This window comes from Branchiostoma lanceolatum, chromosome 8, assembly GCF_035083965.1.
Source record: "Branchiostoma lanceolatum isolate klBraLanc5 chromosome 8, klBraLanc5.hap2, whole genome shotgun sequence".
NCBI lineage: Eukaryota > Metazoa > Chordata > Leptocardii > Amphioxiformes > Branchiostomatidae > Branchiostoma > Branchiostoma lanceolatum.
This window is the reverse complement of record NC_089729.1, coordinates 3030256-3047640: the sequence shown is the minus strand read 5'-3', so window position 1 is coordinate 3047640 and position 17385 is coordinate 3030256. Positions and strand designations below refer to the sequence as shown.

Sequence of the window (17385 nt, the reverse complement as noted above, 5' to 3'; positions counted from 1 at the left end):
ACAGCAAGCAGGTATACAGCTAGTAGACATGTAAGGCCACACCAATCTAATTTCTTGGTTAACAGATTTTTTTTTTAAATTTTAGCAAAAAAAAATCATGAAAACAGAAGGCTGTGGTGAAAACTTGCACCTGACCCTGTTCTCTCCCTGAAATTGTGTGCACCAAAGTAAAACTTTCCTGTGAGATTCTGTTTTCCTGTTGATTTTCCAATCTAGCATTTTTTTTAAAATTCCGTTAACCAAGAAATAAAATTGGTGTGGCCTAATGGTGTGTGGAGTGATCTACATGCTTTTCATTACAGCTGTTATTCGGTGGTTCTATTCACCTGACTGGACCCGTGTATGCGTTATAAACATGGCTTGTTTGTTTGTTCTTCTGGTGAATCGCTAGCCTCTGTGTGTTTCATTTACCTTGAAACTGTTTACTATATCCTTGACAGAAAACGTACATGTAGGATCTCCCCTTCCAGACCCAAAATAAGGCTTTACATATTCAAGTGGCGCGCTGCATTCTGTGCCAAGGGGAGGATAAACACGGCTGCTTCCATGTGAGACGCGTCTCCTGGATACCGGGGGGCAAGGTCACCTTCAAAATGGCGATATTTGTGTTGATACGTAACCACAACCTCGAGTCAACAAAGGGGTCACCGCGCCATTTGTTTCCAGTACGGCCGGTTTGCCAGTGTGGTAGAGAAGACACTACAGTGTTTTAATTAATGTTGTGCCATAGCCAAGTAGCTTGGGTATGGACTGAGTCACTGACACTTGTTCGAGTAGAATTCATCGACTTTGAAGCCTGATTGCACACCTGTCAAGCCGAATAAATAGAGCCGACATTTGTCATGCGCGTCAGCGTGCGGAATAAAGGATTTGACAGCAAACGACGCCTCTAAGTACAAAATCCACATATTATGTTGGAGAGGGAACAATTGTAGGCAATAAATGATTCTGCAAGAATAGACGAGCACACACATACATTTGTAAAAAAGCTTTTGATGAGGTTTTAAGGTAATGTACCTTTATACAAGTTACACATACATGTACATGTATGATGGAGGAAGAAAAATCAATACCAGATAACTTCAAAAGGTCTAGCAATAAAGCATGCACTGTCCTTGGCAATCTACTATTTTGTGGCAAAAGAATTATGATGAGATGATTCTAAAAAATACAGTTTGAACACTTAAAGGGCCAATAGTTTCAAGTAACATATAATTGTAAGTTTCCAAACCTTTTAATAATCTCCCAAACAATTCTAGGCCTCTAATATGATTCAAAACTAGTTTGAAAAAAAGAAAGATGAAACACAGCCAAAAAACATCATCTCCCCATAGGTCATAATGCGTGATCATGATAACATGCACCAGACTGTATCTTAACATTGCATGTAAGCAGTCCCTTTTCCCATCATTACAAATTGCGGTAACGTACACATGAGAAGATCAAGAGCCTGTGGATGAATTCTCCACTCATTAGTGCCGTGAGTTGGATAATCCCTTCCTGTAGCGCTGCTGCACGACAACCGTTCAGCTTTGCACGCTTTGAAAGATCGCACACGCGACTATCACCAAATGTAGGCCGAGGAGTGTCGCTTCAACTGTACAGAGCTGGGTTATTTCATTACTTGTACGTATCCGCTTGCAAGGACTAACTAGCATTATTCTCTTTACAAGATACAAGATGAACATCATATAGAGCCGTAGTAAATATGAAAGGAAGAAAATGTCAAAAGAATGGAATTATTTTACTTGTCAGGAGAATGGCATTAGCTTTTTTCAAATTCATTCTTTTACCATTTTTCAAAAATCACATAAAGAGACCATTTCTTTCAAACTATTAAATACATGATCGTGTATGACAAAAGTGCATTAATCTAAATCTTTCCAAAAATTCAATCCAAGGTGAAAAAGGATCTCTCATAACATCGTCTTGAGGGTTTAAACTTGCCCAACTGGCTGACAAATTTGCTTTTTTGCTGGGCTACACATATGGCCTCATGGACAGACACTTGTTGATTCCAGCCCCTTTCAGGTGGGCTGTGACCTTCACTTGTCTGTTTGCCCATGTATGGGTAACTATAGGTATTGTTGTGCAGGGTAAATACAGCGGAACTTAAAAACATGAAGGAATACACCAGTAAACTGAGGTATGCAAGCCTTCCTGAATATGCATGCTACACATGTATTTTGGAAAGACCTAAATGACCACACTTAGCATTTTCCATTGATAATAAATGGTGGATTGTAACTTTTAGTAGCTGTTTACATCAAAATAGTGCACTTGGTGATGGGAGTATTTCTTCGGCAACTGGAAAACATCGAACCTTTCATACCAGGTGCCTTTAGTCACACGGGGCAATATCCTCACGTTATTCATGGTCATTTCACCTGGTTGGACAATAGGGATGACGTGCGGTGTGCCATTCAGTCTGTCTCATCTCCTGATCCTACCCACAAACTTTACTCAACCTCCTGGGGAAGCTTTACAGGCGTCCAACCATGCTATGCTTTACACCTATAGATGCCTGCAGGATACGATTGACTGGCTTCCCCTAACAAAAAAACTCTATGGTCCATTTCCATACCAAACAGTGATAACTATAGGTATTGGATGGGAGGATCCCTGAATGAACATAACTAGGAGAATACGGCTGCGTGTGGGCATGTCAGTAATGTTTGCTGGGACAGATCTTTTGTAGCCATTTCTGAAAAGCTACTGTAATCCTTCATTTCTTGAAAGGTGACTAGACAAGAGAGAGCTGTCCTTGCCTCACAGGAAAGGTGACCAACCATTGGCCATTCAGCGCTACCCTATAACGCATACCTGTAAACAGAAATCTATTGTACAGTCCTCATAGCAAGGAGTTACTGCTTTGTACGGGCAGTGTAGCTCTTGTTGCTATGGGAAAAGTCATTGGCATTTGTTGTAAACAGTTAGAGATAGCTGCCGATATAGAACGTTACTTAGTAAAACTGCAGTTTTTCATACAAAAATGCACAGAAGTATACATGCTTCACAACATGCTTTTCTGTTCTGAACATAGTCTCAATTCCTGCAATTATTACATAACACTTTTGAGTTTTGTACAACATATTTCTGAGGGTACGCAATTAGAACTGTGCACTGGTGAGGACTTCCTCCCCATGGGGACTCAAGTATTGTACCGCTGTCAGGATACATGTACATGTAGTTATCACTAGAGAATATATCAACTCCTGCCATTCATAATTCTTCTGCTATTTCCGATGTGCTATTCATAATTTGCTATTTATAACTATAAGCATGCACTTACACATGTACTGTATGCTTCTTAAGGATAGGACAAGTGCCGGTGATACAAAGATCAGTATAAGGGTGCTCTGGAAAAAGGATGGGGCAAAAGGGCTAGGAAAAAAATTAGAGAGGGGAATCGTTTCCAATACCATTTATTTCGTACTACTGTGATAAAATGAAAATATGGGCAGGGATGTATTCGAACTGCTGAACAATACAGACCTGTATCAGTCTTGAGGATGGGTGTTGATGACGTTGTTTGCTTCAAATAATACAGCTTCGATAACAACATTGTCAGCTGTATAATTTTCTTTTACAATACAGGTTGGATCAGTCTGGTCATCGGTCTAGGCCAAAGCATATTCTTTGTTAACAAGTAGAGATCACCTCGACATGAAGTCATTTTGTTGTACGCTTGCAAAGTCTACCCACAGGGCTGAATGTAAAGAGGTCGTAGTTCAGTTGTACAGGTTGAAAGTCTCCTGCCCTGCAATGATGGTAATCTTGTCAATAAGCCCCTCCCTAAAGCTGGCAGAACAAATCCACTGCCCAAGGCATCTATCCATAGAAACCGGGCAACCTTTTTTATGTGTCCGCCTAACCATTCATGTTGGCCCCCTGCTTTGATAAGTTTCCTTCAATGCTGCGGCACACGTACTTAAGGCATCGATTCCTACCAAATCCGACAGTGTACGCATCTATGTGTATGTACTTACTTAAATGTAGGTTAAAGGAGTAGTAAAGAAATTGAACAGGCTGATGAAGGATTTAGAGAAAGTACGTCTGAAAATTGGACACATGTCTGATGCGTCACCTGCAACAGCAGATGTTAAAATCATGTAGAATAGAATTCAATTTCAATGACTTTCTCACTGACTTTAGATGAAAGTACACGTAAGACACAACAGCTAAAATAATGCTTTTATGGGTATTTATTGGTATTATATGTACATGAAATTAGGATATACCTATGCTAACAAATTTGAAGTGAATGTTTACCTAATAAGTTCAAATGCTGATTAATAAGTATAAGTAAGTAAAGTAACCCAAGGAACAACTTGTAGGTTGTTGTACATGTCTTCAGGTACAGTCCTTGTGCCTATAGGGGGTCTCAATGACAGGATGCCATCCAGGTAAACAATAACAAGATGTCCCTGAGGAGACAACAATCTGCTGGTTTGAGCATTTTCTTCCATTAACACCTCAGAGTAAACACTGGGGTGACGTCAGAGGTAATGTGATGTTGTTGGAAGGTGGACAACAAAAATGTTTACAGATTGTGGATGAATGCAGAGACAAACCCGAACAATCAACAACGCTCCTTTCATCTCGACGCCCGTTGGTATTGCCTTGCCTGAGTGTGTTACCTGAGACACACTTAACACAGCTAAGGTATCGCCTGGAAGACTGGAGGAGGCATATGTGATAACAATGCAGGAATTCGATGACTTATTAGCTTTATCCAAGGGATTTACTATTTCTTTTTACAACTCTTTGATGACAAAACATATTAGAACACTAATACCCTATGACGTTCACTTCAGATCCAGTAATCGATGACATCATACATGTAATTCCTTATTTCCAGTCAGAGAACTCCATGTAATATGGTTGGTCTAGTCCAAAGATCGAGCTGGGCGTAGTTTGGAGCCCTTGCACTTGAACAATAGGCGCTGACATTCTTTCAGAGTGGGAAGCACCTGAATGTTTCTTATGTAAGTAACTCTATTGTTGGGCCGCAACAAAAGAGTAGCTCGAGGAAACAGACAAAAAGGGGGTGACAACCTTGGGCTATTAAAGGTCGCACGTGGGAAGTACATGTGGAATAATTATAGGGTTATAAAGGCAGCACGTTGTACCACACCTGTCTGGATAGAAGCCCCCCAGGGATTACCCCATCATTTTAGTTGGCACGCAAGCACTTTCTTTCTGGGCTGGAAATCTATACCCCCCACACAGTAGGAGGTGAACAGCACAAAGCGCAGACAACTTTACAAAACACCTGCTGTTCTGCAGGTACAAAAACACATGTACAGTGGTTCATCTAAATCAGGAAAGAGGGGCGCTGCGCTCTCTTGTTTCAGCCCAGCACGCCCTTGTGGAATTCAGATTTTAGCTTAATATCCAGCATACAGCCTTCACTCAGAAATGGATTCTTCCATAAATACATAGAATTCACTCTCTTGCCTGTGTGTGCTCCCTCTTATTCAATTTTTCTAGAAAAACCCAGGTGCATGTACATACAGTACAAAGTATTTTGCAACATTTCTAGCTAACGATGTCATGAAAAGATCTCCAGATGTGATCTGAATCATCGTACATAAAGGTGGTTGCAGATCTTTGGGGACCTGCTACAAAGCCTTAATAGTAATCCTCCTGATAGTAGCATGTTCAATTAGCAACACAAAACAAATATGCCGATGTCCATGCCTACGGGGGCTTTTAACACTAACAGTCCGTTTTGTCCCTTGTCATCCTTTGAGCGATAATGCTGACTTGACACGCAAAGCGTATACGATAACCACATGCTACTTCATTATCAATTTTCTGGAAGATCCCATTATTAGTTCCCTTTCAAGCAGAACCAGTCTATCCCTTCTAGGCATGCAACGCTATTCTTTACCCGCAGGAAGACACTCAGACTATGTACATGTATGGAATAAATTTCTCTTGCTTAAATTGAATGGCACAAACCATTATGATCAGCTGAATACCATTCATAAGTTTCTAACACCTTTATGTCCTGCAGAAGACATACTCTTCACTTTAATATATCAAAAGAGCCCTTTGCTTATTTATAACTGCATCTTATTCCTAACTACTGCAACAAACTACGAGGAAATGTGAGAAGCTGCATCTTACCCTGAACATTTCAGAACATTCTTTCCCAAACTGAGTCTGTATCTAAGCTAGCTTCATTGTTGGATGATGCTATTAGCCAAGAAAAGCGTTCTGTCTGTGTGGAGCATGATCTTTGACCTTTCTAGCCTGTTCTCATGACTGTAGGGTTGGCCTTGCAGCCTTTTTTATCATGGTGTTTCTGTTCACTGGACAACGTTTCTAAAAATACTGCCTGAAGGATGCCCCCGTGCTCTCCTGAGATTGATCACGGTGGTAGCAACCGTCGGAGGAGCCAACAACCAGTGAATGAGAGGTTTGTTATGACTGCCAACAATTTGCACTATAAAAGACAGTCTCTGAGTTAAAACCGTTCAACATGCTAATGTTTATGCACTTTTTGCTGTTGACCATGACATTCATAGTGACAACCAGAAATTGTATCCAAAATGTATAGTACAAGTAGGCCTGTAAGCTTCCAATTGCATGAAAGCCTTTGCTGTTTTTCAGATGTCACAAGAGGCCTATGTGCCAAATGAAAGCCGTGACACACTGCCCGTCTAAGATCACTGGCAAGCGTATGAAGTGTAAATCTTGGTGAATGCCTGATAACGGTGTTGGAAGGCATTTCAGTACTTCTTTATTCTCAAGAGGTCTGTCCGACTTTGCTGCTGTTTTTACAGGTAACAGAGCTCCACTTCTTAGTAATCTGTGATTTGGGGTCATCATGTGGGATGTTCTTTCATCCAATGCTTCACTTTTATCCTAGCTGCAAGTCTGAGTATAAAACACAGGAAATGCATGAACACAAAGCTAATTGAACTATTGGCAACTTTGTCTTGAATTAATCTTCTTTTAAAGACTACTTCAAGACATCCTAAATTGTCTTAACCTCATTAACATACCTATTCAGAGTTTTGGTATAAAACCTGGTGTTCTCAGTCCTATCGTTAGTCACTGACGAAAGACAGTGGATGCTGTCTGAAACGTCTGACTGTTTCAAAATTTTATCCAGTTGCTTGAGTTATTATTTTTGGCGTGTCTTACTACCTGGATGTCTAACTTTCATCAACGTACAAAGCCATGTAGTTCTAGTTGGTCGACATGAAGCTGGGGCTACAAAATAAAAGCTCTCCTTTGTGTGAGCTTCCTAACCACAGGCTACCACATCACAGACCTGGGGTGACGTGTCCACCGAACTCTTGTAACGACAAGTACCACAAAGTGCTGATTCAGCTCGTAGATTACGAGTCTTACAATATAGTTGCCCGCAATTAGGCCCCGTTTGACTCCACCCCTATCTCAGTTAGAACCACTCTGTCATCCTCTGCTGAAGTCAAGCATTACAGAGGGCCTGCATGGGGGGTCCCGACAACGATCTACGCTAAAGTCGGGGGGGGGGGGGGGATGCGGCTACATAATATGCTAAATTCAGAAAGCCTCCCTACGCTCTTCGCTAAATTCAGAAATCCCCCCTACGCTCTACGCTAAATTACGGAGTGGTCGGAAACGCTCTACATAAAATTAAAACGGCCGATTACGCTCTACGTAAAAGGGGCATGCAGGCCCTCATTACATAACTTCTTGCCCTGCTGGTGTGACAATGGCTGCGAGGTCCTCATGCACAGGAAATCCTGAAACCCAAGACACACTCTAACTCTACTCACTGCCCTCCCAATTGCTCCACATCCTCCCTCTGCTGAAAACAAAAACCTAATCATCAAGGATTGTTTGCTGTGAACCACAATTGAACAGATGGCGAAAAAGTCATCCAAACTTATTGGTTTGTAACTAGGCTGACCTTACAAAAGGTGTTGTTGTTTAGCAGAAGTGGAGTTGGGGTAACTGGAGAGGAAACCATTATTGGATCACATTTTGCAGGCGGGGAATCCATTTAAAGATTCCAGGCACTTGTTTCACTTTAATTCAAAGGGTTTCTAACTGTTAGCAATCTAAAGGTGCAGTTCGAACTATCTAATTCATCACTGTATGTAATAAAAACACATTGTCTATTTTTCCGTTAGTTGTTCAGTATAAAATTCAGTTTTGCATTTTCCCCAGATCCTTTCAGAATTCTTGAAACCTCTCTTACTGTGTGCAGTTGTCAAGACAGAAGCTGCTCTTACAAGTCGCCTGCCACAAAGTTCTCCCTTTCTATAGCGACGGTTATATTTGTACATCTCATTTTACCTGCCTATAAGGCCACACTATTTTAATTTCTTGGTTAACGGAATCTAAAAAAAAATGCTAGATTGGAAAATCAACATGAAAACAGAATCTCAGAGGAAAGTTTGTACTTTGGTGCACACAGCATCAGGGAGTGAACAGGGTCAGGTGCAAGTTTTCACCCCAGCCTTCTGTTTTCATGATTTCTTTTTGGCTAAAATTAAAAGAAAAAATCTATTAACCAAGAAATTAAATTGGTGTGGCCTAATGAGTGTTCAGCCTTCACCTCTTTCACATCATCATCCCATCAGAGCAAACCCAGATCAATCTGCATGCAAAAGTAATCACCCTACACTACGCACGTCTCCTGGCCTGGAAGTAATGAGCACATCATTGACTTAATGATCCCTGGTCCAATTTTCCAACCATACATTATTACTGAGAATTATGTTCATTTCACTGACTATACATAGATATGCTTTTCTCACCTCTCGAAAAAATATTAAAATAATGTTAACCATTCAGCAATTGTAGCACACGAAGTACATAGGAAACGAAAATACATTCCCCTACAGCAGCCACCTTTTCAACAAAGGGATTTCGTAGGGTTAGGTAATAAATTAGACATTGCACGGACAATAGACTCCAAGAATATACTACCACATATAGTACTATTGTCAGCTTTCACCTTTGTGTACATGACTTGGAAGTGAAAAGCCTGTTAAAAAATTCAACAGTTAGCGTGATAAACTTCTGCTGAGTCAACAAAACTTTTTGTGGTGTGACCGTGACAAAGACTTTATTCCGCTCAATCTACTTTTATCTTGAATAAAACATTGTCCCATTGGATCCTGGTAGGGATGTGTGCCTAATATATCAGATATAGGAAGAGGTTAAGGTAAAGAACCAGCCCAAACCTGTACCTGAACACTGTGGTTTAGTAACCTGTGGTTTGCAATGACAGAAACATGAATAAACAGTCAACCAAATGTTTATTTTAACTTAAGAAGGTTTCCTAAAATCATAGATGGATCGGACTTGAACACCTATATTATTGTTTTCATCTTTTTTCAGTGCTAATTTGTCAACTCTGTGTAATAGGAATAATACGTTTTTCATAACAAAATAAGTCTGACTCAGGAAGTTATATACTTGAGTGTATTATTACTAAGTCTATTCAGGTACGTACTGGTACAGTGATGTTCCAGTACTTTGGACCCATGTCTGTATGGTTTTTGCCATACTGTACCAGTACTGTGTACCATGTCCCTAGTTCTAGGGCATCAACCTTCGATTTTATTCAAGAGTGCAGTAGTATTGATAACTGATGCATATGATTTGGCCTATATATAGCATTCTATTTTAACGTACATGTATATGCTGTTGAATGGACCTATTTTTGGCATCCTGGACAAAAACCACTGCCCACGACTTCTTGCAGACCTAACGAATGTAGCTTTCCACTAATCAAGGTCTCTGGAGGCAAATCACTGAGCAAAATTCCGCTAATTGGCACTCAAACTCTGTGCTGTACTTCAGGTATACAAATGTCTGTGAATGTGGAACACACAGTTGCCATGCATGCTACATGTATGTTTATGTTAGTAACATGAAGAACGGCTCAATAGATTCATCGGAAGATTTCTTTTTACACTGTTAAACCGGTGGTAACTCTGAAACAACAAAGTATCTGACAAATGTTCAGACTTGTCTTAGAGAATTTGTAATCTGGAAGAATTTCCATGCATGTCCGCTCTTTGCTTGTTCTGTGTTTGCTAAGTTCGAGTCCAAATACCACAGGATAAAGCGTGTGGAGATATGAACGGAACTCAAGTTGAGACTGAACAGTTGTGTACACATACTGGTGGCTTTACCAGCCCACTTCTGCTCTCGTGTTGACTCACTTGGAGAAAGTTACATGAACAGAAGGATTTGGGCACAACCCGTGTTACACTTTGTACCATTAACAATTTAGAGGTCACAAGAAGTTGCGCAAGTTCAACTCTCTGAGTAAGAACAAAATAAAAGTTTGACTTCAAAATCTCACTTAAATGTTGCACTGAAAGATTGATTTCAGTGAACCTGCTAGCTATTTCATGGTTTAACATTACATTGGAATTAGTGTAGATCACATAATCTTCTTCAAGAAGAATTAAAAAGTTCTCAAGACATGAAGTGACATTATGCAGATAAGTGAGTCACTTAGTATTCTTACTATGTACATTCAGAAGAACAGCCCCTTAAATACTTTGGCGTCATACATCATGTAAAACAGAACATTGGTGTTTTGCTAGATCAGAAAAAGTGGAATAAACATTGACTACACAAAGTTGGCTATACTTGGGATTTGTTGTAGTCAATGTCATGGTTGTTATGCTCGAGTATGGATTTTACGACAATTTTGGTTGGTGTCGAAAATATGTGAATGTTCTTGTTTCTTTGTTTTGAAATGTTTATACCAAGGAAAGGCCATACTGTATTAGTGTATAGAAATTGGGTGGCAATAACACAGAAAACAACTCTAGCACTGTGATACGTGCAGAATGTTCGGAGACACTAGGGTTTGTAAAATTCTGGGCCATGGCAACAACTTGGACATCAAAACAATATGAATCGTGCTTCACCATCATATATCCTCATTACATACAAAATGCACCACAGTGATACATATTTGTAAAGTCAGGTGTTACAGTAATGGCCCATGGTTTCACAAAGATACTAAACAACACTCTGCAATACTCTTCATGAATTTACATGTACCAACTTAAGGAAGACCTCTGAATATTTTGTAGTTACATAACACTTTTGCAGTACAGCAATCAAGAAGCTTGGACTCTGTGATGTCACAAGTGTTAATCGATAATGCAGCTCATGTTGCAGCATAGTGATGAATGACAACACTCAGCATTGTTAATGTGAGTAACCACACAGAGTGGGTTTCCCAGGGCACTGTCTTAGTGGGAAACCCTGAATAAGACCACCTGTTCTGTGGTTTGAGGGGCTGGCATATAGCAGCTGAGCTACATGTATATGTACATGACTTTCTAGTCCGCACTATGTGGATAGCTGATATGAGTTTTGAGCCTTCAAGATCATTTAAGCTAACTCTGAGATGACGTAATGCGTGCAGACCAGGAACAAAACGACAAACACTTACTCCCACTGAAACTGAGTGGTGATATTCTATGACTAACAACATAAAAGAGGGAGTTAATCCTTCTACAATTGAGCGACACTTTCGAAGACAGCGGGTAACTAGGGTTTTAATCCAGGGACTTTTCAAGAATTGAAGATGAATACAAGTAATTACAAAAGAATGGTGTCCTTATTTAAATCTTTATCAAATATTCCTCACTCTTTTGGAGTCATGAAAGAATGTGACAGTTTTAGCCAAAACAAAAATTTCGCAATTTGCAAAAAGATTGTCTTTAAGTACACTCAGATTTCTATATACATTGCAACTTCTAGGCTATCGTCTTGTTATTAAACATTTACATGCTGCTATTCTGTTTCAGAGACTGATTTCACAGGTAACCCACTTTGCACAAAAAGCAGGATTGGAGTCGTTTCCACTCAGTTGCATTTGCTCACCTACATTAGAGACCACAAAGTAGTTTGTACTCATTAGGCTATAATTGCCGGGCAGAAAAGAGGGTGACATCTACACGTCCTTATATCTTGGCCATTCTTTTCAATTCCTGGGTGTACAGACAGATCATAAGCGACTGAAATGGACACATATCGCTCGTTCTCATTTAAATGTACACATTTTGTAATCTCTGTTACTGTTAGAAGTAAGACGTTCCTGACATTAAGATATGCCACATATAAGGTACGCAACTGCCGTTTTTAAAATTTTAAGTCATCATAAAAACTACAGTTTGACATCTTATATGTGGCATACTCTAATGCCAGGAACGTCTTATTTCAATCGGTAACGGAGATTACAAAATGCATACATTTAAATGAGAACGAGCGATATACATGACAGCGTGCTAACGGCCAGGATGTCCAAGTGTTGGACCGTACTCTAGGGTACTGAACTGTCTCATGTCCGCACGTGTCACAAAGCATGGGTCTAGTGAAGGACAATTCCAAGCCTTGTCAGCCATGGCTGTAGAGTCCTCCATGCGAACCACATCATTTGTTGAGCCATGTTTAAGTACCCTTCAATTTCTGCCTGCCCTTAGTAACCGTTTCTAAGGGTATCAAATATTACCTACATGTATGTGCAACTGTACACAAGCCACTTGTTTCTATTCAACATTGGCAAAATAAAAGACGTCACAACTTTTACATAATCGTCATAGCAACTGCCCCACTTGAGGAATGACTACATAATATAGTGTTTTCTTGTGATGTCTGCAATTATTTAACTTGACTTTGCATACTTCAAAAACTCTTTTATGACATATTCTCTGGAACAGTTAACAGCTGAAAATATCAGGTGATATGTTTCACAAATCATGGCATTCCCTGATTTCATGTCAGAAGATGCTTCAAGACGGGTACAGAAATTTGGCATGGGCAATGTACATTAGAGTGTATTATCCCTTATCAGACAGGTACAGACAATGTAGAACCACAGCTGGATAACTATTGTCATCTCCAGGTATTTCTATTGTCACCATCCATTGTTGGACTACACTGAAGATACGTGTACACCCTTTGATAATAGCAGACGCGCTGTCGCACTTCTACGCACCACAAGTGAAGAGACAATGTCAAATGGCATGGCCGTGTTTTGTCAACTTTACCCTGGCATTGATGACAAAGGGTTTTGTGCACGCTAGTTCAGGCAAAAGTGACAAAAGAAAGGAAGGGACACTTAAGAAGATACTATCAGGGCCGGCTACTTCACACACTGACACTTTATCTCTCTTAAAACCTGTCTGCCTCAGTCAGCAACTTCTTTTCACAAGAAAAATGTTTGCAAACAATGGAGAAACGCAGCGTTGAAAGGATTCGGATTGCAGACGGTCAAGTCTTCCCCTGTGGTTTGTGTTGGATTCCATGTCAATTCTGGTTCTTAATTTGTTTGTGCTAATAGCCCAAGCTAGTAGTTGAACTTCTGAGTTAAGTTAAACTTCAAGTGTACATTTTTACAGGTGCGCAGTCACTATCAGTTCCCTAGACATAGCATCCTGTCAGAAGTAAAACAAACATCCCCTTCCACTTCCCACATACATGTAGCCATCACCTGTTGTTTCAACTTCTATTTTAACACCTACGCTTCTTATCAGTAGGTTACTAAGTGCTCATATCAGATCTACCTTTAGGTAAACTTTCAAGAAAATCGACTAAAATGTTGATTTTTAAAAGTACAAACGTTATTTGTGTCCTTGTAACTAAACTCTTGTTGTCACCACTAGTGAAATGGATCAACCTCAACCGCTGATGTTGACTAAGGCAAAAACAAGTAGAGTTGGCTGAAGTACCGAGAGAAAAGCTTTGTTGCTCATGTTTGACTCTGCAACCTGATCTAACAATCAAATGTTTCACAGCCCCATTAACTCAAGTATCGTCTTAAGAGAGCTCAAGTCTTGAAGGCGAATGACCGTGAATCTAACACCTCAAGCATAATCCCCGCTGTAGAATTAAGTATCACATGATACAGTGGTACGAGTGGGGGGAGCTTATCACCCCCGCTACTTTTGCGTATCGCAGGATCGTACTGAAGTGGAGATCCAATACTCGTGGAAACAGCAAGATCCTGTTTCAGTGCGGACTGCGGTTTTGACGTAGCTTCCGTCCAATAACAAACACTGTCCATTTGGTCCAACACTCGATCCGAACCTAAATATAACTCTGTTATTACATTGAAGTAAAGGCGGTATGGACTCAGGCACTCGGGTACAGTTCAGGTACATTTGGGCCGTCATTTTGAAGCCTCAGCTATCAATTCTCATCTCAAGTGGTCAACCCATCATGTCAAACATTTCACCGTATTTGTTCCTCTAGGGATTACGGTAACAGTGGTTTAGGCCAGTTGCTGTTTACCTGCATGTTTGTGTCCTACTTGTAGATGACACATGTAAATGTATATAGCATGCCGGTCCTTGTCATTCTAACTAATTGGATTTAATGGAAACATTTGCACTGCAAACATCTTTCCTCTGCTGCAATCCTGGTGAGCAAACTCTCCCTCTTTTCATGGAGGATGTTTTTAGTTTGTCCTCTTTGATGGAGGACAGCAAGTGATATTTGTCATGACAACTTACACACAAGTATTCTCGTTTCTGTCCATACTTTAACAATAAATATCACCATATTACCTATCAGATATATGGGCATAAGCTCCATTGATACTCTTGTACAACATAACTAATATTGCATAGGAAATGTAAACATGATATATAGCACAAACAAACAGAACGACTACAGGAATACTTACGTTGTTGTCAACGCGGTGGGCAATCAACGTCGCTCCCTGTTCCAGCTCTGCATCGCTGACAGGCCGGACACGGAGGGCCACCTGAACCATAAAAACAGCGAATCAGACAACACTTACACAATAATGCTCTCTACATTTGTACATCACCGCAGAGGCTACTGCAGAAGTAGGATGCTTCAAATAATTAGATCAGTTGCTTAAGAATTACTGTAGAATGCACAGTGGCTTCCCTTCTTTTTGGTTGCATCAGCACTCTAACCAGATTACACGTACTGTTAGGTTTTGAACCAATTGGCATAATTGGTAATACCATTTTACCGACAGTAGGATTGTCTTCCCATTTTCTCACAACAAAGCTTGTACTCTGAATATAGCGGCTTACAAAATATTTCTACACAATGTAGTGTTTGACCATTCCCAAAGAAACATGCCGACATAGTTGTTTGACATTTATAATATTTACTAGGATTTGTTGCCCTGTAAAATGTAGTCTGTAATTGTTAAGTGGACAAGTATTTTTTGTAATACGTTGATGAAGGTTAGACATCCAGGTAGTAAGATACTACGCCAAAAATAGTTACCCAAGCAACTAGATAAAATTTTGAAACAGTCAGACGTTTCACAGTCAGCATCCGCTGTCTTTCGTCAGTGACTGAAGTCAGCGGATGCTGTCTGAAACGTCTGACTGTTTCAAAATTTTATCCAATTGCTTGAGTAACTATTTTTGGCATATTTTTTGTAATCATTATTCAAATGCACACCATCGGGATTTTAAAAAAAATCCTGCCCACAGAGAATGTCATGTCAATAGTACTACAGCTTTCATTTGATTGATGTCATGTCTGCGTAGCATCGAACATACGGAATATAGATTACAATGATGGATGTTATGGTCATCAGTGTCCAGTGAATATCAATAATTAAGGGATATTTCCCCACAGGTCAGTGCGACCTGGACACTTTCATTAGAAGCTTTTTTCACACCTGTCTGCAAGACAGACCCCCTCATCTTCCATCACAGGATGAGTGATGATGAAAAATGGACACACCTATGAGCTAAATGAGTTTTTGATGACACATTATAACAGATATCACTCCACCTAATGCCATATTTTTACTTACACTTTTACCAGGCTAGACAGTATATCTGTTGTGTACAGAAAACCTAAATTTGCTGCAGATGGGGAATTAAGTGGTGAAAACACCTGAGTTTGTACCTACAGACTGGAATCATTGGACCAAAGTATAGATGTCTGTACTAGACATGGTTAAAAATACCTATTTGGGCTGATATGCCCTACCCCTACAGAAAGTGTTGTCTGCTAGGGTTGATGACACAGTACTATGTACATCACTGATGAAGAAATAACCGTGGAAAGTTTACCGTGAGTTGGTGGTCCTGCCCTCCCCCCTCTGTCCTCATCGCGCCGTCGTGTTTCATCTTAGCATTCTGCGGTTCCCCCATGGCTGCTGGCGGGCCGTGTCATCCTCGCAAGACGCCTCCCCTGTCCGGGGGAAGACTGCTCCATGTTGAGGGGGATCAGTTGCACAAAACAGGGAGAAATGTCGGCACTTACACGAGTAAAACGTTGTCACGGACCAGTAGTTTACATCCTGAAACTGGACAGAAAAAAAAAAATGTAGGACAGGTCAGAACTATGAAACCCAGCGGCCGGTTTTACACTTCTTGTATCGTCGCCGAGCCAAAGCCCAGCTCTTTGAGCGATTACAATCATATAGTAGACAATCCCATGTTGTTCAGTTGTCCTTAGATTTAACCTGTCGATAAGGTTATTACAGCTGTAAAGCTAAAACTTCATAAACCTCTTGGCTCTTCGGCTTTACTCGCACGGCAACAGCCCAGGACTTTTACTAAAGGTGACCAGACACGATCAACTCACGCATGGGAACGTATCTAAACGGATGATCTTGTCAAGGTTATACTAAAGGCTTCTAACAGTTACAAACACAAAGCTGTAAATCGGGAGACGGTCTGTAAGAGTACGTACATTGGGTAGTAATGCCAGCAACCCCAGGTCTATCCTGCCGCTTCCCCCACCGCCATAATGACTTTTGAGTGTTGCTACTACGTCACAAACCTTTGTTTTGTATCACTCCGCGCAGGACATACTTGTACCTGGCCTATGAAGAAAGGTGTTTTCGTTCGAACTATACAAAACACCTACCGATACAATGATCCAAAACCAACCAAATTCACCTTTTCTATATAGAATTAACGTGGAAAATACTATAATGGCCATTCATGGGTACAAAAGACAGATTTCTGAACAAATCTAACCTGCACTATTTTGTGGGGTTTTGCATACGTGTTTGCACTGCGGCCCAGGTAACCAAAGTAATGGGCCCGTCCAAATTTGCAACATGGAGTTCATATTGTGTTTCACCTGTCAATGCAGCAACACTCCTTCGGTCATTGTTTCTGATCATGGCGTGAGGTGCGTGGTTTCACGGTCAATGACATTTGAATGTTTTCATTAAACCAGTTTGAATGATAGAACTTCCACCGTGGACTCGAAGAGAAAAAAAAAAGTAAATTTGTCTGCCTAATGACATTGTTTACGACACCCTGAGGGCCATTAAGGGTCACACCTACCTAGGAAGAGGTGGAGGTTTATGAAAATTTAATCGCCGTCATAACAATGCTGTTGGTGGTCATGAATAATTTACATAGCAACGCCTACACCTTCGGAGCT

The 17385-nt window shown here is 40.5% G+C and overlaps 1 protein-coding gene across 2 annotated transcripts in view; it reads right to left on the bottom strand.

Annotated features, from left to right (window-relative positions):
- LOC136440880 (kinesin-like protein KIF19) overlaps window positions 1–16784 on the bottom strand; it is a 33019-nt gene extending 16235 nt beyond the window's left edge. For both annotated transcript variants that reach the window (XM_066437035.1, XM_066437036.1), the window contains exons 1-3: window positions 16681–16784; window positions 16056–16291; window positions 14672–14752 (exon numbers count right to left, since the gene is read on the bottom strand). In XM_066437035.1, the coding sequence (XP_066293132.1) occupies window positions 14672–14752; window positions 16056–16136 (162 nt within the window). In that variant the 5' untranslated portion in view covers window positions 16137–16291; window positions 16681–16784. The remainder of the gene's footprint in view (window positions 1–14671; window positions 14753–16055; window positions 16292–16680) is intronic.
- Between the last annotated feature and the right edge of the window lie 601 nt (window positions 16785–17385).